The sequence below is a fragment of the Leiobunum rupestre genome, chromosome 11, assembly GCF_980474605.1.
Source record: "Leiobunum rupestre chromosome 11, qqLeiRupe1.1.hap1, whole genome shotgun sequence".
In the NCBI taxonomy this organism is placed as follows: Eukaryota; Metazoa; Arthropoda; class Arachnida; order Opiliones; family Sclerosomatidae; genus Leiobunum; species Leiobunum rupestre.
This window is the reverse complement of record NC_143394.1, coordinates 10,379,423-10,401,859: the sequence shown is the minus strand read 5'-3', so window position 1 is coordinate 10,401,859 and position 22,437 is coordinate 10,379,423. Positions and strand designations below refer to the sequence as shown.

The window sequence follows — 22,437 nt, the reverse complement described above, 5'->3', positions numbered from 1 at the left end:
TCTACTTTGTACCAGTAATCGTTAGAGTACATAAAAACGAATTAATTCTCAAGTAAATACTGATACCAGTTTAAAACCGTGTATAATAGCTTCAAACCTTTCGAACAAAATCCAATATTTCTGGATAACGATAAATTTATAACATTTAAGATTATAAAATAAAATAAAATTATTTTATTTTATTTTATTTTATTTTATTTTATTTTATTTTATTTTATTTTATTTTATTTTATTTTATTTTATTTTATTTTATTTTATTTTATTTTATTTTAATTTAAATAATTTTATTTTATTTTATTTTATTTTATTTTATTTTATTTTATTTTATTTTATTTTATTTTATTTTATTTTATTTTATTTTATTTTATTTTATTTTATTTTATTTTATTTTATTTTATTTTATTTTATTTTATTTTATTTTATTTTATTTTATTTTATTTTATTTTATTTTATTTTTAAGAAAAGTCTTACATTAAAAAGATAAAATACGTTTAAAAATATTGAAACCTTTTTCCGAAAAAAAGCAACATTTTTCTTTCAGATAACTTTATTTACTTTTCATTTACATTTGTAAATTAGTTTTACCCAATTTATTAAACGTTACGTTCATTGCCGGCTAATACAATTTATAGCCAAATATGGTGGTTAATTTTTAGCCTAGCTTTTCGATAATACTCTCCAAATTTTAAAATCCAACTTTCTCCAAAGGTTGCGAAGGGAAACTTTAAAAAACAATATTTAAGGGACTAATTGTAATGTTTAATAATAAATCGCTAGTTAACATGCTCCAAAAGGGACTTTTCCAACCCATAAACTAATTGTAACTGGTGTTTGAAATAACGTATGACTGTAAATTTTTTTCCACTTTCTAAATTCTCCAAGATCTATCGAATAAAACCAACGAAAACCCTGCGGTTCTCCAGGGAAGATAACTTCCCCGCCAGGGGTCGCAGCTAAAAACTTATAGTGCTGCGTCACTGTCCATTTTTTCCTTGTTACAAAATGTAAATATTATTTGTAACGGACCATTGTTTTAATTTGGGCTCTTTGAAACACTGTGGCCCTGGTTTAATAGGTTTATGGACGTGACGTACATGGGTTCTCAACAACGAGGATAAGATATATTTTGTCTTGCCCAACTTGTTTCTGTTCCGTCTTAAAATGAAGGGCTAAACTACGGAATATTTCTATAAAGATTCAATAGCCATAAAAACAGGAAGATTGAGTTCTTTCAAGTCGACCATAGTTGAAGCGACCCAATCACTTACGCGTAAAGCAATTCCATTTAAAAGACTAAAAATACAATAGACGCTCAAAGGAAGTAATTTTCAAACTGCGCTAGTTGACAGGACTAAGCCGTTTCTGTCAAACCTGCGATAGTCGCTTCTAAACGCGTGCTCTATTCGCATTCTATGATGTAATGACTCCGTTAATTTGGCCGGTGAAGATGTGCCTTCGTTTTGACTAAAATTATCAAAGTTAAATAACTGTCTTACAGATGTTGCAGTGCTAAGGGTTAGTCTTACGATTCTATCTAATTTATTGACTCGCGGGGCTATAATTAATGCATCGAAATCATTATTTTAAATAAATAGCTATAAATGAGTCTTCATCAAATAAGGGGAGGCTGGGGTGGATTTAGGCATGGTCTTTATGGGCTGCACTGCCGTGCAAAGCACAAAAGCATTAACGACCAAATTTCCGATTTACAGATTTTGGTTTTATTTCACCTTATTTTATACGTTAAATTCAATTTTCGAATTTAAAATTTTTGTTCTTAGAGAAATGACTTGTTGCAAAACGCATTATTTTAGGTTTTTGCATTATTTTCAAACCAAAAACGCATTAATGTGTTTATTTTCTTTAAAGTCAAATCAAGACGCATTTTTTTCGCGTTTTAAGACATAAATAGTCCAACATATACGTGGTAAAAAGCATTTTTTTAATGATATTTCTGAAATATCGTTTGGCCTGTAAATTGTTTAGTTCCAGAATATAATTTGAGTTGAAAAATCCAAGTCTACTACATAAATTTGAAAGAAGTAAGTTGGGGTATCTTAAGGCAAAGAAAATTTGAATTTCTCCATATTTTGGTTTTGGTCGTTAATGCTTTTGTGCTTGGCACGGCAGTGCAGCCCGGGGCCCCATTCAATCAAAGGGCCCCCTTTGCGGCCAAAAAAATAAAAACCATTTAAATTTAAGAAACATTACATTTTTCATTTACCCTACAAAATGCATCTGATACCCCCAACTTGAGTTAATTGGAGATGGCGCAAATAGTGTTAATCCAGGCCCCCAAAATTTAATGGTCTGCCCCTTAGGGGAACTGAATTTTCATCAACTGGCTTTCAGCATCGAGCTATTGTCAAGGCCTAATCAAAAGTGTAATCTTCAAGGAATTCGAGCTTAGAGGTTGTAGGCGGAAATTGATAAATCAACACATTTGGGGCAGTGAGGGTTTGTTATTTCCTATCGATCGCTGTAACATGCATTCCTTTAATCCTATCGGCTGGAGAGAGTTATGTAGAAAACGGAGGAATTACAAAGGTTTTGTACAATACGGCGGCGGTGGCTGGTTACGCTGTACGTCAATCAAAAATTATCAAATACACACAAATCTACAATTAGCCAGTTTCAATAATGTAAAGGTATTTTCAAACACCACAATGACAGCCAGCTTTAATAGTTTTGACACGCGCTTTTTTTATCGAAATTTTCCCAGATGGTACTTTTGTGCAAGGCTAATTTTAAGAACGCGGCGCTGCATTATTATATAAATTTTGGAAACCGATAGATGGCGGTAACGTTATTGAAACTTGAAAATTGGAATTTGGGTAGGAAATCTAAATAATGAACGATAAATATTGCTCTAAGCCTGGTACCGCAGAATAATTTGGCCTAAAGTACCTGCATTTAAAATATAAATTATCTGTTCTGATTGCGACACTCCGAGACTAGTGTTGTAAGTCGGAACATTTTCCGGAAAATGACCGAGGCCTTGTTTACCGAAAAAAAGTTTTAATTCCATTAGTCTAATATTGTTTGCAAATTTAAATAAAGCGGAATTTTCGCCTCATTTTTCGAATCTAAAAGTAAAACTAAACCTCTAGATTAGAGTTCGGGGATGCTTAACTTTTATTCAATAGATAAAGCTCCCAAAATTATTCGTAAAACGTTTTGATCAAGTAATTTATATTTCTGTATTATCCGATTAATTTTTTGATAAATTTGTAAACCTAATTGGAAAAATGACGTTTTTTTCGATAAAAAACTAAAATTTTCCGAATAATACATGTTTTTTTTATCATTTTCCGAAATATTAACCGGCAAATTAATTTAATCATAGATAATGATTAACCGTCCCCGACTTCTACTCTAGCTTTAAACTGATTAACAATGTAACTATTATTGTTTTGTAGTATGTTTACTGTTATTAGACATTTTATAACGATAAAAAGTTAAAAAAAATTAAAAATTTAATTTTCCGATTTGCGGAAAATATTTCGCAATTCTGAAAATTTTATTTTTCCGGAAAATTAGCCGCACTATCCGTGACGCTCACAGGTTCTCTGTCCGTGTAGGCGGAGTAAATCTTCCGGAAATCATCAAAACAGAGGCTGCTTATTCTCCGTTCACTCTCACACATTCTTGATAAAACGTAATCTAAGGCCCAAAATGCGAATAAGATGAAGCCCAGCAGAAATTTGAAATCAGTGTCCCTCCGGCAACCGCAAATTGAGTAGAAAAACTATTTGTTTTCGCGGAAGCTTTTCGTATTCTCTTCCTGTCAAAGCGACGGTTGCCGTTTAGGGAACATAGTTATAAACATTACCGGCAACCTAATTTTCGCGTCGAAATTGTAAAGGTCAGAAAGAAGTCGAAAAGGCGAAGAACGGGATTGCGCGCTTCCCGGCGAATTTCCGGACCGAGTTCCCGCGATTCAATCAGCCAGTCCCATTTCCCTATGCTTAATTTGCATTCAACATTGGGCGTCAAACGCGGGCAGTCAGACAGCTTCGAACAAGTCGGCACCTGGCAACGTTGAGAATCGTTCGCTGCATTTGTTCACTTTTGAGTCGCGCGTATTATTCGAAAGTAGGTCGATTGTTTCCGAGAGCTAGTGACTTAAAATTTCCATCCCCCTACTTTCCCTTCGTCATTACCAAAAACCTTAGGTTGTCCACACATTTGGTTTAGCATATAGCGGGGAAAAAATATTTGGTCCAAAATGAGATCTATTTCGAATATTCAATATATTTAATTTACTGGTTAAATCAAAGGACAACGATATTTCAAAAGTGCACAAGAAAATTTTATTAAAAATTTATTTTAATAATGTTTTAAATAAATTTTTAATAAAATTTTCTTGTGCACTTTTGAAATATCGTTGTCCTTTGATTTAACCACTATCTCTGTGCAAGTAGCCAATCAAACACTTAATATTTAATTTAATTTCAATTAAAGAGAATGCCGATGTTGAAGCGATTTTAAGCGTTGTTAACAATCCCCTTCATGCTCTATCAATAAGCTCCTCCCTTCTAAAAAATAAATCAACTCGATATATCATTGGTTCCTTGAAACTGACTACTTCCGAAGAGATTGAAGTACACGCCGGTGATGTTTTTCATTCCCCCTCTCCCCCTCTCGTAACCCGGGATTAAACTAGACCATGATTCCCGCGTATCGTCTCAACTAAAGCTACGTTCACACGTAAGCGGTAAAAAACGGTTTGAATCGGTTTAGAAAGATATCAAGTAAAAGTGTAAACTCGGCTACAGTCATGTTTTACTGCATATTTTATTCGTTTAAGACGCGGGATTTCGCAATTTTGGAAAATTCGATTTAAGAGAGAAAATATTGCAAGGGTATTACTACTAACTTTCTAAAACTATTACAGGCTTAAATATGGTTTATAAATAATTAATTATTAATTAATGATCAGAGCTATTTTATTTTTGAATAAATATTGATTTTATATGAAATGAAACCTAAAATTATTTAAGTTCTACGCTGTTTTTGTGTTAGCTATCACCTGAAATCCATCTTAGTCTAAACATAACAAAATTCTTCCGGTTTCAAAAAGGTCCCCAAAGCATTCACGAACACCAGGATTTCCGTGACCTTGCCTCCTTTAACTTGTCCAAAGTGCGTACACCCTTGATAAGCGGGCAGTTACGAGCTTAACATTCCGACCGTGTACTCCTCCAGAAATAATCTCGGGACGCGGTAAAAAGCTTAGCGAGTGCACGGAACGGTTGTTGGGGCGAAATCATAAAATGCTTCCGCCGTGCTGGGGTGGCTCGCATCCGGGACGAGATGGAAGCAAGATGGAATAGGTGGGTTGTCAACGTCATAGTTCCTATTATCAGTCACCATTTCACGCTCGCGAGACAGGCTTCGATATCGACGAAGACTACGTGGCAAGATGTTGGCTGGAATAAGGAAGACGGAAAATTGATTTGGTCTCACCCGCATAGAGCCGAGTAAACCGTCATTCAAGTTTTCGCGTCTCACTAGATACCCCTCCTACCGGCGCGTGTATCGTTGTAAAATATTTTCACAATTGGCGGCTCGCTCGAAGGAGTTACAACGTATTTCGGGCCGTGATGGATTAGGGGAAGACTCGTCGGGAAACGAACCACATTTTGATACGGGGTGTATGACAGCGTGGCTTAGTTTCAATTTCCCCCGGGAAGACACGCGTTCGCAATGACTCCGCAGAGTTTAGAGAATTTGGAAATGGAAAACCAGACTGATCTTTACGGGTACGACTACGCGATGGAGCGAATTCAATTGGCACGACGACTCGAGCTCGAGAAGGACAAGTGCGAACGCAGGATTGAAATGGCAACGATCACGTGTGAGTTGTTTCATTGACTTTCACTAAGATCCGTTTGTATTTATGTTTGTTGATACAGTATGCAACTTTGTACATGCCACTTTGCGGACCCATTGTAATAGTTGAACTTCATATATTGATATACCAATATGACCACTAGAAATTACCATTTTGTAGTAAGCCCGTTACAAAAGAGTTGAACTTGATACATTGGTGATCCATTTTTACATTGTTGGTACAGAATGAAATGTTGAATTTGTTATTTTGGTGGACCATTGTGTAAAGCGGAACTTGTTAAATGGTTGACCTAGTACGGAACGTTCTTGTTATAAGGTAATCGCAGTTCGATAAGTAGAATTTGCCACTTTCGGGAGCTATTGTAAAACTTTGAACTTGTTATAAGAAACGAACTCGTTACATGGTTGATCCAGTATGAAACGAACAAGGTACATTGTTGATCCAGTATGAAACGAACAAGGTACATTGTTGATCCAGTATGAAACGAACAAGGTACATTGTTGATCCAGTATGAAACGAACTCGTTACATGGTTGATCCAGTATGAAACGAACAAGGTACATGGTTGATCCAGTATGAAACGAACAAGGTACATTGTTGATCCAGTATTAAACGAACTCGTTACATGGTTGACCCAGTATTAAACGAACTCGTTACATGGTTGATCCAGTAAGAAACGAACAAGGTACATTGTTGATCCAGTATGAAACGAACTCGTTACATTTTGTATAAAGTATGAAACGAACTAGATACGTTGTTGATCCAGTATGAAACGAGCTCGTTACATTTTTGATCCAGTATAAAACGAACTTGTTGCATGGTTGACCAAGTATGAATCGAGCTTGTCACTTAATTATCCCAGTATGAGAAGAAGAAATTAGCAATTTGTTAACCCGGTATGAAACATTGCCTGCGATGATTTGTTGACTCAAAATGAAAAGTTGAATTTTATACATTGTTGACTCAATAATATGAAACGTTGAATTGGACACTTTTTGGTCCATTGCCAAGGTTGAACTGGATATTTGGTTTCCCACTTTATGAGCCCATTGTAAAAACTAGAACTTTATACATTGTGAACCCCGAATGAAACGAACTTGATACATTTTTGACCCAGCCCGGAATTTCCACTTTGCGTACTAATTTTTTATTGTCCTAGTGTGAAACTAACTTGTTGCATTGTTATAACACTGTGTTACTTTTGTACAATGTTGACACGGTAATATGAAACTTTGAATTTGGCACTTTGTTGCCACAAAACGAAATGTTGCAATTATCACATTGTTGCCCCAAAACGAAATGTTGCAATTACCACATTGTTGACCCTATACTAAAAGTTGAAATTTCCATTCTATTTACCCAGCATGAAACGTTGAAATTTCCACTTTGCTGACCCAATACGAAACGTTTAAATTACCACATTGTTGCCCCAAAACGAAATGTTGCAATTACCAAATTGTTGACCCAATACTAAAAGTTTAAATTTCCATTCTATTTACCCAGCATGAAACGTAAAAATTTCCACTTTGTTGACCCAATACGAAACGTTGAAATTTCCATTCTATTTACCCTTGCACGAAACGTTTTGCCCAGCATGAAACGTTGAAAATTCTATCCAGTTGACGTAGTATTATAGCTCTGCTTTATACAACTAAATGTTGTTAGTTAAGGGAAATCTATTTTAACTCTAGCAAATATAATTTAAGATGGTTTCTGCCCACCGTTTTGGGATGGTTTACTATGTTGGCCTGGAATTCCAGGTGGAGCTACCCAAATACTACAATGTCCCGACTACATACACGGATTCAATCTTGATGGTACACGAATGCTACCCATTTCTGCCCTGACGAGAAAAGATTCTATAGTAATTTCGTTGTAGCTTTCGCGAGTCGTCAATGTACGAGATTGGGAAGCTGGTTCGTGCACCCAGAGTACAACAAAACGTGGACCAACTATTCCATGTGCCTGCTTCACTACATGGACGTCCCGCATCCCGACGCCATCAACTTGACATACACCCTAGTTCACGTAATGTCTTACTTCAGTTGAATGGAACGAGTCATTAAGTTAAATAAAGGTATTTCCCAACAGGAAAATATGCCGTACATTTCAATCTTATCGAAAGTGGGCTACTCGTGTTCATTCGTGACGCTCTTAACGGCGTACCTCATCCTTTACCTCGTCAAGTAAGATACGCAAGGTGTTTCAAACTATTCGATCAGCTAGGCATTTTAATTAAAAAATTAAACAATTGAATTAATGAAATTTTAGAAAGGGTCATCAATTTCGAAACAAAAATCACAATTTAGTGGAATTTACGATACAGTTATTGTATCGAGCTAGTATGTATAGAATTCATGAATCTAATTTTAATGGTACACGTGACACTTTGGTTTGGGAAAATGACGAAAAACAATATTTTTACAAAGTCACTTATTTTGTTGATGCCCAAAAGTACTACAGTTTGATCTTAACCAAATGATGGAGAAGCTGACTACCAAATTTAAAAGCGTTCTCTACAATCTATTTCGCACAAAACATTATCTATATATATAAAAATGGATTGTGGTATTATGCATAAGATTAATAAACTCTAACATTGACACATCTCAGTGTTTTTTCATGGAGGTTTTTATGCTATCCATTTCACTTTAACTCGCCACTAGATGGCGCTGCAGTGGATCATTTTCTATACCATTCCCATCACCATGAAAATTGGTATCAGTGATATACCAATTACATAGCGAATAGAATAGTCAATAATGTAGATCATTCGCAAAAAATGTATATAGTTCATAAAAATAATGAGACCTTATCAATAGGAGTAATTTTCCATTTTTCCACATTAACCAACAAATATACACTGGCAGGACAACGTCTGCCGGGTTCAGCTAGTATTAATTTATTTTTCAAAAAGTATGTTACAGAATTATACCAAATTCCTATACCAATAAGTAACTTCGCACAACGTCGTAGCGTCATATGTTCCATCGTCTTTATTTAAAGGGCCACATAATCATTTGAAAATTTCAGCCCATATTTCAGAGTAGCTCCTCCCCTTCTATCAAGGACGTCATTTGGATGGGGCAAGGGGGAAGGGCTTTCCCCCCCTGAATATTTATGAGCTAAAAAGTTCACAAATTGACACAACAAAACATTATTATTGTTAGCCTGACCAAAAAAAAATTTGACGCGTTTTTGCCCTATATAAAAACCTATTTTCTCAGAATCCCGGACATTCAAGTTCTGCCCCCTCCTAAAAAATCTTGAAATGACGTTCCTGCCTTCTAAACCTCGTGGTGTCAGATTCCAATAAATCATTTTAACGGAGACTAAGTCACGACCAAACACGTAGACACTAGACCCAAATAGTGCTTAGATGAAAAGTGTTCAAACTTAAATTGCAGAGCGTAGTGAAAGATCCTAAACTAGTACGTTCAGTAGAAAGACACGTAGTGAAAATTGCTAATTTTCAGCGAGTTATGGGAAAATTGTTATTACAATTCTGTACAAAATAATGAACCTTATTATCGATTTCCGGTACGATTAATTTTCAGAAAACTACGATGTCCCAGAAACAAATTACATCTGCATTTGTTTTCATCGTTCATGTTGCGGGCTTGGAGCGTTCTCACCAGAAGCATTTTCTTCCCAGAGGCCAACGACAGGGTAAGCACGGCTTGTCGGCAATCCCGGAAGTTAGTTAAAAACGTGTTTATAAAATCTTGCAATTTCAGTCCATACAGTGCAAGGTCTTCACTTGTTTCTGGCAGTACACCTTAATGGCCAATTACAGCTGGATTCTCATGGAGGGTCTATATCTGCATAACTTGGTCTTCTTGGCCGTCTTCAGGGACGCTGGTGGTATCATTCCTTACGTCGTACTGGGTTGGGGTCAGTTCGCGATTTAAAATGGTTCCAAAAATTATTACGCAAGCTAACAGTTGGCCAGCGCGGTTTTGGATCCCAGTTGGTAAAGTTTGTCTTTCATACTATATCAAGATTCTCAGAATCGTTTGAAGCGAAGGATATTTAGTAGCAGAAAAGAAGACTCAAAGGGGAACGGCCAAGCTTTTCCAAATATGGCCTTTTTTCCGTATCAAAAGATTAACAAGACGCTCAATATACTAACACGTACCTTTTTTTGTCTTGAAAAAATAGCTTTTGGCCCAAAAAGTTGAAACGAAAAATAACGCCAGGTGTTTGGGTTTGAATTTTCGCCGCCATCTTAGGGGCTGCCGCCAGCGCCCCTAACCCCGTACGAGGGATTTGCGAAGTATCCTAACTTTTAAAATCGCGCAATTTAGGTTTAAGTCTCTTATAACTGGAACGCGCCACGTGTGCAAAACAAATTTTTCGCGTCTTCAGCAGCGCGCGCTTTTACGTTGTTTTTCTGTCTCACCGACGTCTCACCAGGTGTCGCGGCAGACGCGCGCTTTTCTTTTTCCCGAAATTTCTTTATTTAATAAAAAATTAACCACTCAATATTTTTTGATGTGGTTTTCGCCATAAATTTTAGTTTTTAACGGGCTATAGGGCTATCTAACTGGTTAAAGCTTGACCGTTCCCCTTTAAAATAATTATTTGGGAACTGTCTTATTAACAAAATCAACTTTCTTTTAAAACGTTAATAATCGCTAAAAGTTGCGAAATATGTTCCCTCCATCCTGGATAAATAATAATAGTAGTTCCTACCTGGATATATCACTTGGGAAAAAACCTGACAAGCAAATGGCTTTTGCGACAACAGCTCCGCTTCGACGAAGTTAACGGAGAATTTCCGAAACTCCCGTAACGCGTAGCCTTCTACAAGGCAGAACCCGTAACAAACACTTATCAAATGCAGGCGGAACGCTAGATTGGTATATCCAAGTAGGAACAACTATTATTTATCCAAGCCTCCATTAACGCGGAGCAATTCGGTTGGCCAACTGTATTCGCTAGTGTGAATACGTCTTCAGGCAAAAGATTTATCCGTGAAAATGGATTTTTAATTCAGCTCTGCCGGCTTTCTTTCTGATCCCGTGGACCGTCATTAGAGCTTTGTTCGAGAATGACATGTAATTCGAATTTTTGTCAGATGTATGTACGAGTAGTATCCATCTAGGCGATAAAAAGGGAAGATGTACCTTCGCCGGCTCGATGTTGTTTTTAACGGACGGGATTTTTCCAAATCAAAAGCCTAATCTCATTACTGCTTAACATTCATTATAACTCCCCAAATTATGCCACTGCCAAATGAAGGAAGTACTAGGGGCAGCTTAAGCCAATTCCACCAATGGGAAAGCGGGTAAAAGGTCACGCTTTTTCATGGCCCAATAGAGAAAAGGGGTTAAAGGGCTATAATCTTCCACCCGTTAATCTTCCACCCGTTTTTCCATTGGTGGAAATAGCTTAACCCCCGCTAGTACTTACAAGTAGACGACCCGAGGTGATAATCACCGATTTTGTTCAAACTCGGGTATAGTGTACACCTCCATATACCTTAAAAAACCAGCAAGGGAAAAGTTGCGACGGGCTTTCGTTTTGCCATGGCAACCGAAAACGTTTTTGACAACATTTCGGATTTTTCCATTGAAAATAACATGGGAATCTGAAGGATTTTAAGGATCCCCCCTGTGAAACCTTTTAAAAAATGAAAAATTTCGAAAATTTCAAAACCGTTAAAAATACATTTAAATTTATTTTAAAAATTTTATTTAACCAAGTTTAAATGCAATTTGGTCAATTGGGGGACCCTTAAAATCCTTCAGATTCCCATGTTATTTTCAATGGAAAAAAATCCAAATCATGTTGTTCAAAAACGTTTTCGGTTGCCATGGCAAAACGAAAGCCTGTCGCAACTTTTCCCTTGCAGGTTTTTCAAGTTACATGGAGGTGTACATTTTTTTTTTTTTTTTATTGTTGCACATAAATACACTTATGTTATTTGACCCAAATAAGAAAACTTGTATACCCGACTTTGAACAAAATCAGTGATTATCACCTCGGGTCGTCTCCTTGTTAGTGACGCCATTTAAGCGGTGGCTGTTCTTAGAAATTTCCCTCATTATATTTACAATAAGTCAATAATATTGTTCCATAAGTTTGTCACTTTGGGGAATATTTTACTGAGAGCTAGTAACGAACTGACGTCATCACAAAAATAAAATCCCACCTAGCGAGGCGCTGTCAAAGGCTACGGGTGACGCGATAGCAAGATGACGCAAAATGGCGACGAAGACCGTAATGCAGTCTGTCTTGCGAATAGCTCTCAATAAATTTTTTGCAAGTGAAGAATAAAAAGTGTCACACTTATGTAATAATATTATACTCTTATGTAATAATATTATACACTTATGTAATAATATTATACTCTTATGTAATAATATTATACACTTGTTTAATAATATTATACACTTATGTAATAATATTATACTCTTATGTAATAATATTATACACTTATGTAATAATATTATACTCTTATGTAATAATATTATACACTTATGTAATAATATTATACACTTATGTAATAATATTATACACTTATGTAATAATATTATACACTTATGTAATAATATTATACACTTATGTAATAATATTATACACTTATGTAATAATATTATACACTTATGTAATAGTATTATACACTTATGTAATAATATTATACACTTATGTAATAATATTATACACTTATGTAATAGTATTATACACTTATGTAATAATATTATACACTTATGTAATAATATTATACACTTATGTAATAATATTATACACTTATGTAATAATATTATACACTTATGTAATAATATTATACACTTATGTAATAATATTATACACTTATGTAATAATATTATACACTTATGTAATAATATTATACACTTATGTAATAATATTATACACTTATGTAATAATATTATACAGTTATGTAATAATATTATACACTTATGTAATAATATTATACAGTTATGTAATAATATTATACACTTATGTAATAATATTATACACTTATGTAATAATATTATACAGTTATGTAATAATATTATACACTTATGTAATAATATTATACAGTTATGTAATAATATTATACACTTATGTAATAATATTATACACTTATGTAATAATATTATACACTTATGTAATAATATTATACACTTATGTAATAATATTATACACTTATGTAATAATATTATACACTTATGCAATAATATTATACACTTATGTAATAATATTATATACTTATTAATAATATTATACACATATGTAATAATATTATACACTTATGTATTTACATATTTATCAAATATATTTTCCCGTTGTGATAGTTTAAGAAAATCAATTTATAGACCCACACTATGGCTGCGTTCAGTAAGCATCAACGGAGTAGAAACCATTTTTTGAAAAATAGGACCCCTTTATTTGGCCATTGCTAATTTTGGGAAATGCCGCCTACCTGGGGCTACCTCATGTGTGCAAAGGCTTAACAGAAATTCCCACGTACATAATTTATACAAAATATTGCACATTGATTATTTGATTTATTTTTTATTATTTTGCATTTTTATGCATAAAACAAAAGAATTATCAATAACTCCATTAAGTTTAACGACCATTAAATTAATGTTCGAGCAATTCTTCGTTCGTGTGACGTCACTATACCGATGAGCAATGTGACGTCAAAACCGGAAACTTGAAAATTCTGGCACTCAACGGTAAGCGTTACCACGGCCAACTTTGATGTCTCGCGCATCTCTCGCGCTACAGCGGCCATCTCATTCGTTGACGTTTCTGTTTTAACCTATGAGCAAAAGATGTGTATGACGTCAGCGCCCCTAGCGGATTATTATTTTTAGTATAGTTTTTACATTGGGGACAATATAACCACCGAGCGTGGCGCTGACCTTCTATACATTATAGTATAGTTTATAGGGGGAAAATCCTTGCTCGCGGAATTTCGACGAATGTGTTGGCCGCTGTAGCGGGAACAGGGCGTGATCAAAGTTGGCCGTGGTGTTACTGAACGAAAAGTAGTTTGAAAAATCAGCGGTAGCCTGCGAGGATACATGTTTCAAAGGGGTAACATTAGAAAGATAATAAGATGAATACTGCTCCTTAAAAGATATATTATTTTCTTCTGATAATACTAACTGTTAAGGTTAATGTAAACATTTTACTAGGTGTTGGACCACCAATAAACAGGCGGAAATATTTTGGATCATCAGAGGACCCATCACTACCTCCATTGTTGTGAGTATATATGTAAACAAACAATTCCATTTCAGTGTTCCAAAGTGGTAAATCACAGGCGTCAAATAATGTGGCAAATATTTACTTATATGGCAAATAGTAGCAAATATTTTTTTAAAATTTAAAAAAGTCATGAAATAAATTTTAGATTTAGACTATATTGGAACATGGAATCGCCACTTATAACTCCGGTGTTATGACGTTATATAGATGCCCCACCCCATTTCAGGTCTAGAGCGACATCTTTTAAAGGGAATACGGTATTCATAAATATAATTATGTTAATTAATTATTATATATTATTTTATATATTTTATCAATAATATTAATATACAATATATTAATAATATTTCATTAATATTTTTGTTGCTTTTTACAATATATAACGTAATTTTAATAATTAATACTTAATTGTATAAAAATTTACACATTTTAGATTTAAAATTGTCATTACTGTATTTTCTAAACCCACGTCATTTAGAGGTAGTTAGAAATTGTGAAAATTTGGTATTTGTGAAAGTTACCATTATTAATACTTTCGATATCGATCGATCAATCCTGGGTCTTAAAAACTCCCGCGCATGCGCGCAGGGGAAAAAAGAGAGCGGCATTTATTGAAGGTTTGATTTTTCCAACAGCTAAACTTTTTAATTTTCGTCAACATTACTCGAGTTCTTCTGATGAAAATGTTCCTGCCGCAAGCGCCGCAGATGAAACGATACAAGTACAGGTATTAATGTACACTTTAACTACTAAAATAGTCTAATTAACTGAACCCGCAGGAAATGGTTCAAATCAACGTTGGTCTTGGTGCCGTTGTTCGGAGTTCATTACGCATTTACATTGGGCATTTCATTCGCCGCCGACTACAGTCATTTGGCCGAAACTATTTGGTTGTACATTGATCAATTATTCTCATCGTTTCAAGTTAGTCCCTCTTACTCTATAGCCTGGAAAGTGCCATCTAGTTTTTAAAACGTGAACTAGTCGCTAGTTCTATTAGCAAATGAGGCTTAGAGTTTCATTATGAAATCTTAAAAGGTCACAGAATATTTTTAATTTAGGAAATAGGGCTTGAAAAATGACAAATTAGCATTCGTTGAATCTGCTATCACGGGGTACGGAAGTGGAGGGGCTACCTGAAATTCTGGCCGGATTTTTAAAATGATTATGTTTCCCTTTAAAATTTGGAAATCTTTTTTTTAATGCCAACTTAGCAACATAGATGGCAGTAGTGGTGTGATTTCGGTCGCGAAGTTATTTTCTAGATTTTCGTAAGATATTTTGGTTCTAAAGCGAGGACACAAAAATAAAATTCAAATTTCGCCCGAAGCCATTTGTCCCAGTTATAAACATTAGATGGCGCTTTTCGATCTACCCGCGAAGTTTATATAAGCATGGAGAAAAGGAAAGTAGTCGTGATTTAAGACCATTTTTAACCGTTACCATGACACCAGCGCATAAATGGGTCGTAGTGACGTCACAAACTCACCTGCTAAAGATTTTTCTTTAACGTCATCACGCTGTTTCACGCGCAAATAAACACCCTTTTTACTTTCAACCCCACTAAGTCGATTCGGTCGATTCTAAAAGTTGGTGGATGAAAATATCATTCCACTCATCTTGTGAAGATTCACGTCCCCTACGTCATCAAATAGTCTGTTGTGTTATCTTCTTTCCACTCCTCCAAGTTTAAAGGCCGACTACATAAATCTTCGGTTTACTCTGTCTTTCACTGGAAGTCGGCTGACTGCATGGCACACGTGTATTGCAGTCAGCCGACTTCTAGTGAAAGACAGAGTAAACCGAAGATTTATGTAGTCGGTCTTTAAGAAGACGGAACAGACGACGTTATAAAATGGGTGGTGGACAAATGTTTCATCCACGAACTTTCGGAATAGATTTATTATCCCGCTGGCATCACGGTGAAGCGTTGAAATTGTCTTACAACACGACTCCTTAACTTTTCTTCGTGGTAGTGATCATTATATTAAATTAGTTAAACGTTTATTTCAACAGGGGTTTTTGGTAGCTCTATTGTACTGCTTTCTGAACGGGGAGGTAAGGAAGACTGTAGTTGTTAAGCCTTAAGGCTGGTTTTCACTCGGGCAAAAACGACACAACGGTGAACGTCGACGCAAAAAGATAGTATTAGGCCTAACGGGGATTTTTTGCGTCGTTTTTGCCCTAGTGAAAAACGTTCTTAATCTGGTTAGTATCAAAACTGACATAATTACCAAAAGTGTGACAATCCCTGTACTTTCGTATGCTAAAGGTTTAATGAATGCTCGACTAGAGATCGACCACATATAAGACTATATGTGGACGCCTTTCTGGATCTTTTTTTAGTCTATGGTGTTATATCGTAGGTAGATGGCGATAGCGTCTCCACAGAACGACGAAAAAAAATACACTAACTTTGACCAGTGCTACTTAGTTCCTCCGTTCCTCACTACGAGGCGTTATTTGTTGGTTTTAACTTCCTTCCCTCCCCAAGGCATACTTTCCCTTCTCCCCTCCCAACTTGTATTTCACTCGTATCATTCATTCAGAATTTCAGAAATAGGTCCGATTGACACACCTTTGGTAATTATGTCCAGTAGCGGCGCTAAGGGTGGGCTGAAGTGGGCTTTAGTCCCCCTGCATTTCTGAGAGGGGCCACATATTTATATTAAAAGGGCCACATATTCATAATTAAGAGGCCACATGTTTTAATTTATGAATTTTCATTATCTCTAGAAATTTGTTTTATTGCGAAGAAACGTTTTTCTGGCAAAATCTTTCAAAATCAATTTGTTTACTCAAAAAGGTAGTAGACCATAAACATATAGATTCGGGTGGAAGGTAGCGGAAATTGAGAAAAAGTTGAAAAGAAAGGGGCTTATGGGAATTTAGGGAAATATCCCAGGCATGCAAGTGTCTCCTCCAGGTCAGATACAAGGTCAGTAGGGGGTCCAGAAAACGTGACGAGAGCCGCAACAATAAAACGACCTTGCTCTTCTCGCTTCCTGGAAAATTTTGGGTTTTTTCGATTTCACCACTTTTGCGAAATATGGTCAATCCAAGGTTCCCGCTAAGGGCCACAAAATTCTTAGGGGCCACAAAATAACTAGCCCACCTGTGAAAAAACCTTAGCGCCGCTACTGATTATGTCACTTTTGTTAGTATTTATACGTATTTTGTTGTAGGTACGAAGCGAGTTGAAAAGGGCGTGGAAGAAATGGAAGAGTCAGGCAGACCGCTTCAGTTCGCACACATCTCTCTTCACTCAGTCCAACACCCTCATTAGCCGTAACAGAGGTTCCGTGCATTCCCTGCAATCCAATACGGGTAAATCAAGGATGGCTTTATTTCTAATTACGGATAATCCGCTGGCACATTGAAGACTTTCCCTCCCAACACGATAGTATTGCGAGCAACTCAGCAACATAGTTATAAAATAAAATTCATGCTTCCCAAACGGAAGTAGAAAATATGTAGACGAGGGTTAAAGGACCAGAACACGATTGGAAAAATTCTTCCCAAAATTTGTATCTCGTAAGAGCAAAAGTAAATGAACCAAAGCTATCAGACTGCTATACTCCCCACGTTGGAGGCGTTTTCCTTATAAAGTTAGGCCTACATTTTTACCTCGAATTTGAAATTTTGCGACGAAAAAAAAACGTTTTTGTTTTTATGAAACCATTTTTTATACATAGAAATAGCTATACCCACAATTCCCAAGTGAAATTTATCGCGTCAAAAGACGGGGATGGAAATTAGCTTTTTTTGACTCGATTTTCTCATCATTTTCATAAGGAAAACGCCTTTCGATTCTGAGGACTATTTCGATAACTTCGGTTCATTTACTTCTGAAATTCAAACGAGTTTTGGCCTCTTTAATGTTCTTTAAAAATCATTACCAAAAGCGGGTTTCAAATACCACCTACCAAATTAATGTATGATATTTGGCGAAGGTGCCGAAGTTTCTCCCCCTTTGGTAAATTTGAAAAAAAAATTCCTAAATTGTTTTTAAGTAAAAAAAAGTTACAAAGAAAATCTAAAAAAAAAAATCGGCGGCGTGATCGCAATTTATATTCGGCGCGCCAAAAAGTAAATGACTCGGCGGCGGCGTTTTCACGCCAGAGAAAATAGCGGCGACGCCGGCGTTGGATCGGCAACACTAGGCTATACCATAAGTCTATCAAAAGTCCCCGTAAGCAAAAGCTAGGCCAAACATTTGACGATCACATACCCGTTATTAAGAGGTAGGTATTCAAAATCTGCACCTCCTAGTGGCTACGTCCTCAACTATGCATTTCTTAAATTCATTTCGCGAAATGCATGATGAATGCGCGAAAGCCGTGCGCAAACGTTTTTCAACTTAGAACCACGCGGGAGAGATCTCCGCCGCGGGCCCTTAGCACCGTAGCCAAGGCTTATTCGCTTAAATACTTAAAATTAACATTTATCTTTGCAAAATGATTCATCAGAACTTAAAACTGGCTATTAGAAATAAGAGTTGTGTTTCTGAAGGTATTAATGTTTGATATTTGAGATTTAGACGCGTTTTGTGGGGCAATTATCAATCCGAGCTTGGCTGCTGAGCTGCTCTACCATATTTTAGGTGTAGAAATTTTAAAAAGAAGATGTCACTACTGCCCTATCGTCGTACTTTAATTTTCTTCTCTCCAGGACAACGCCGTTACCGTGGGCCCCTATGGTAGACCTATACTTATTGGGACCTTAATAACTGCAAATGTTCCGCTTAGCGGATCAAAAAGTTTCAAACGTTGGTCACTAGGTGGCTCTATGTTAACTGAAAAGGTTTGTTCGACACCCAATTGGCCTTTTCAGTTTACACTGAGCCACGTAGCGGCCAACGCGAGAAGTTAATAAAATGCGGAATATTTTCCTTCGCCTCAGACGATTTGTGATTATAAAACGCAAATACGTGTCAGCTTAGCAAACCGAAAACCCAGGCACTTAAAGGGAGTAGCACCCTCCTGGTTTGGTAGGGTGCGCCATAGCTTCTCTCTTTTCTCGCTCATGGCGCTTGTCTAGAACGATAGTAGAAACACCCAATTCTTCTATTAGAGGAAGCGTGCCCGCCCTGAAGAGGTTTTCTTACTTTAAACCTTTATTGTTTCATATTTAGTGTTTATTTTTTAAATTCACCTTTAATTAACATATTAACAACAATATCCGAGCTATAAATTATTAATTATCATTATAGTTTGGATATTTATTCAAACATAATTTCTTAATAATGAGGTACGTGGTTTTAGATTCACGAAAGGCGTTCTAGTAGATATGAGAAATTAAAGCACTACCAAAGCGGGGATGCTTTAGTGGGATAATTCCTCAAAAACCACTGTATTTCACACTACGTATAACACGTGGTTTAGAAAATTGAGGGGAGAAAATTATGTATTGGCCCAATTTCCTGAAAAGGTTATACTCCCTTTAAAATAATAATTAGAAAAATATTCCAGTTTCGGCCGAGAGACACGAACTCAACCCTTCGCCTCGAAACTCCGCCTGCGCCATAGCTGGGACGCACACGGTGGTCAACATCATACCGAACAGCTCCACCCTCTCGCCGGCCGTCATCACGACGCTGGTAGGAGTTCAAAGCCATAACACATCCGTCAAGAAACAGAAATGCAAGGTGAAACTCTCACCCAGCAAGTCACTAGCTGAGGAGCCCATGTACAGCACGCGAATGAATGAAGAACTCAACGTGTCCACCGAGAGCGCGGCGACATCTATCGGGACCGGCGACCGGCAGTGTCTGACCCTGCCGTGCAACCGAAGGCGCAGGCGCCGGTCCTTCTCCGCCGACGACAAAACTGAAAACGCCATCGCGTTAAAGGACTTTCGCGACAGGGCCAACTCGGGGGCAGACAACGGCCTAGTTAGAGCCAAGGCTTGGAAATCTGAAGCGATTAGTCCCGTGTCTTCGGACAGCTCAGTTTGTCTATAAGATGAATAAGATTTAAATTAATTATATTTATCTTAAAAGGAATTTTTAAATGGGTCAACGTACCCGAAACACTCGCGATTGTCAAGAACACATGTACGTAATCAAGAATATACAAAAGGAATAGCAATATGGCCGATTAATAGGCACATTAACTTTCGGTAACATTATGTCTTAAGCCTTGTCTGCTGAAATATAAACCGGAAGTTCCCTCGCGCCAACCCTGAGCATTAGAAGCGCGTGATTGTTATATATTTTCTACTTGAGAACATACATTCTACCAGGAATGCTTCAAGATCAGAATATTCAACTGCTTCATGCCATCTGTTAAAATTCCTATAAAACTAAAATGTAATTAAAAAACCATTTCTTAAAATTAGAAAACTTAGTCAGAGCAATTTGTACGCTCTAAACATCCGTGATCTTTAAATTTGATCCACAACCCAATGAAACGAAGCAAGTCTGAACCCCTTTTGATTCACAGCCCCCTAATACGCGTATCTGATCAACACTATTCAAAGTTGAATACTCACTCCTATCTTCATGAGCTCCTGGTTCTACCTATATTTAAAAATTTAAATTAGATTGCGGTTTTTAACTTAGGATTAAACAGCTTTAAAAGTTCAAGGGTTAAAGGTTATTTATTGCTATACTACCAAGAACGTTTTTATTTATACTTGGCGAGATTGTCTATGTCGAGCCGATTTTAGCTTTGGTTGCCATCTCCCTTACGCTCTATCAGTAAGCTCCATCCCCCTATTATGACGTTATTATGACGTTTGTCACACGCTGTCACTCAAAAAGTGTTTTAATGGGCAACGTTATGTTGGAACTTTAGATTTAGACTGAAATTTTAAATTTTAGTAGCATCTTTTTGATTGAACGAAAATAGGTAGAAATATTAATAGCAAATACCTTAATTTACGATTATCAACTGATTTTGTAGTAGTAGCAATATTTTTCTAAGAATTACATGTGACACGACCCCAGTAGCACATTTTCGTTGGCCCAACTGTAATGGATTTGCGGTTGGCCATCTCAGTTGGGATAACACCCATTTTCAAGTCGAAATGTCCCAATCGGCCAAGGGCTGGTACCAAGGTGGGATTGGTGTAAATATTTTCAGCGTAATCTGGTGTTACTCGAGTCATGTCACCTGATTGGCTGAAGTGATTACGTAATACCAGAAGTAAATGAACCGAAGTTATCAGACCGCTATATCTCTCATACTAAGCGCATTTTCCATATGAGATCTCCCTTTAATCCACGTTTTCAAATTTCGCGCCTTCCTAGCTCCACTATCGCCATCTATCGACTAGAAAGTGATGACGGGTAAATCGAATGTGGATACCCACAATTCCCTAGTGCAATTTTTGGCGGGAACTAAAGGGGGTTTAACTACGATGGATTTTCATCTCCCCACGTTAAGGAAAATGCCTTTAAAATATTGGCCCTCTCCTATAACTTCGGTTCATTTACTTCTGGTAATACGCAAAAACGTACCACCCAGATGATAGAGGGACTAATTCGATATTAATGGTTGAAGTTAATACATTCATAGTTAAGACATCGTCACAGAGACGTTTATTTTCAATTAGTTTTTAAATCGTTATTTTGATAATTTATTGAAGGATAATTTTAAATCAATCAAATAGATCGAGCCACTTCCTGTTAAAGTAAGTTCTTGGTGAGAATCGTGAGATAAATTAGTTTATATTGAAAATGTAGATATAATGGTAAAAAATAATTTGTTGAAGTTGTTTGATCAATATGTAATTAATATGTAATTTGAATAGCTAATATTAAGTAGTGATCGTAAGTTAAATTTAAATGAAGGCGATATAAAGCTCAATGTAGTTACGTTGTCAACGTATTATGATATTATTTAAAAACTTTGGTCTCAGTGTTTCACGTTTCTTCCAAGATCGAACTAAACACAATCTCATAGAAAATCTATATTGTTACAAAATGTAAATAACAGGATATTTTGGAACTTATACTACTATGGTTTTATTACGATAAAACCACTTATTTTTCGTAACATATTGTATTAATGAAAGTTGTAAAATTATATTGTTGATAAATATAAAGGTTTACATAACCACGTATTTTACCTTTTTGGCCTTGCCTTTAAACCATTAAAGTATTTAGCTTATCTAACAAAATAAATGTAGAATAGGATTTACCGTTCCTGAAACTGCTTGTAAGAAAGTCCACGGTGCAGTACTCATTGTAGAATGTGCAGGCATTACTGGTTGTAGACGCTTCAAAATACAAATACTGGTTGTAGATGGCTCAAGGTGCAGCATTACTTGTTGTAAGCGATTCAACGTACAAGCAGTACTTGTTGTAGATGGCTCAAAGTGTGGACAAAGCTTGTGGTAGAAGTTTCA

General features: G+C 36.1%; 1 protein-coding gene across 1 annotated transcript; it reads left to right on the top strand.

The window, feature by feature from the left end:
* The first annotated feature begins 5,416 nt into the window (after nucleotides 1–5,416).
* LOC149921302 (vasoactive intestinal polypeptide receptor 1-like) lies at nucleotides 5,417–20,282 on the top strand. Its single transcript, XM_090163545.1, has 13 exons — nucleotides 5,417–5,860; nucleotides 7,563–7,673; nucleotides 7,736–7,884; nucleotides 7,948–8,042; nucleotides 9,414–9,525; nucleotides 9,594–9,750; nucleotides 10,856–10,916; nucleotides 14,013–14,082; nucleotides 14,721–14,812; nucleotides 14,865–15,009; nucleotides 16,102–16,143; nucleotides 17,271–17,412; nucleotides 19,557–20,282. The coding sequence occupies exons 1-13, from the start codon at nucleotides 5,710–5,712 to the stop codon at nucleotides 20,045–20,047; spliced, it is 1,818 nt and encodes a 605-aa protein (XP_090019671.1). The 5' UTR covers nucleotides 5,417–5,709; the 3' UTR covers nucleotides 20,048–20,282.
* Nucleotides 20,283–22,437: the final 2,155 nt, after the last annotated feature.

What these genes read in the sequence shown, in the direction of transcription:
- LOC149921302 (XM_090163545.1), top strand. Translation starts at nt 5,710, where the DNA reads ATGACTCCGCAGAGTTTAGAGAATTTGGAAATGGAAAACCAGACTGAT. An exon ending in TCCCAGAGGCCAACGACAGG is followed by an intron (nt 9,526 to 9,593) that starts GTAAGCACGGCT and finishes TTGCAATTTCAG; the next exon opens with TCCATACAGTGCAAGGTCTT. An exon ending in TTCCCTGCAATCCAATACGG is followed by an intron (nt 17,413 to 19,556) that starts GTAAATCAAGGA and finishes AAAATATTCCAG; the next exon opens with TTTCGGCCGAGAGACACGAA.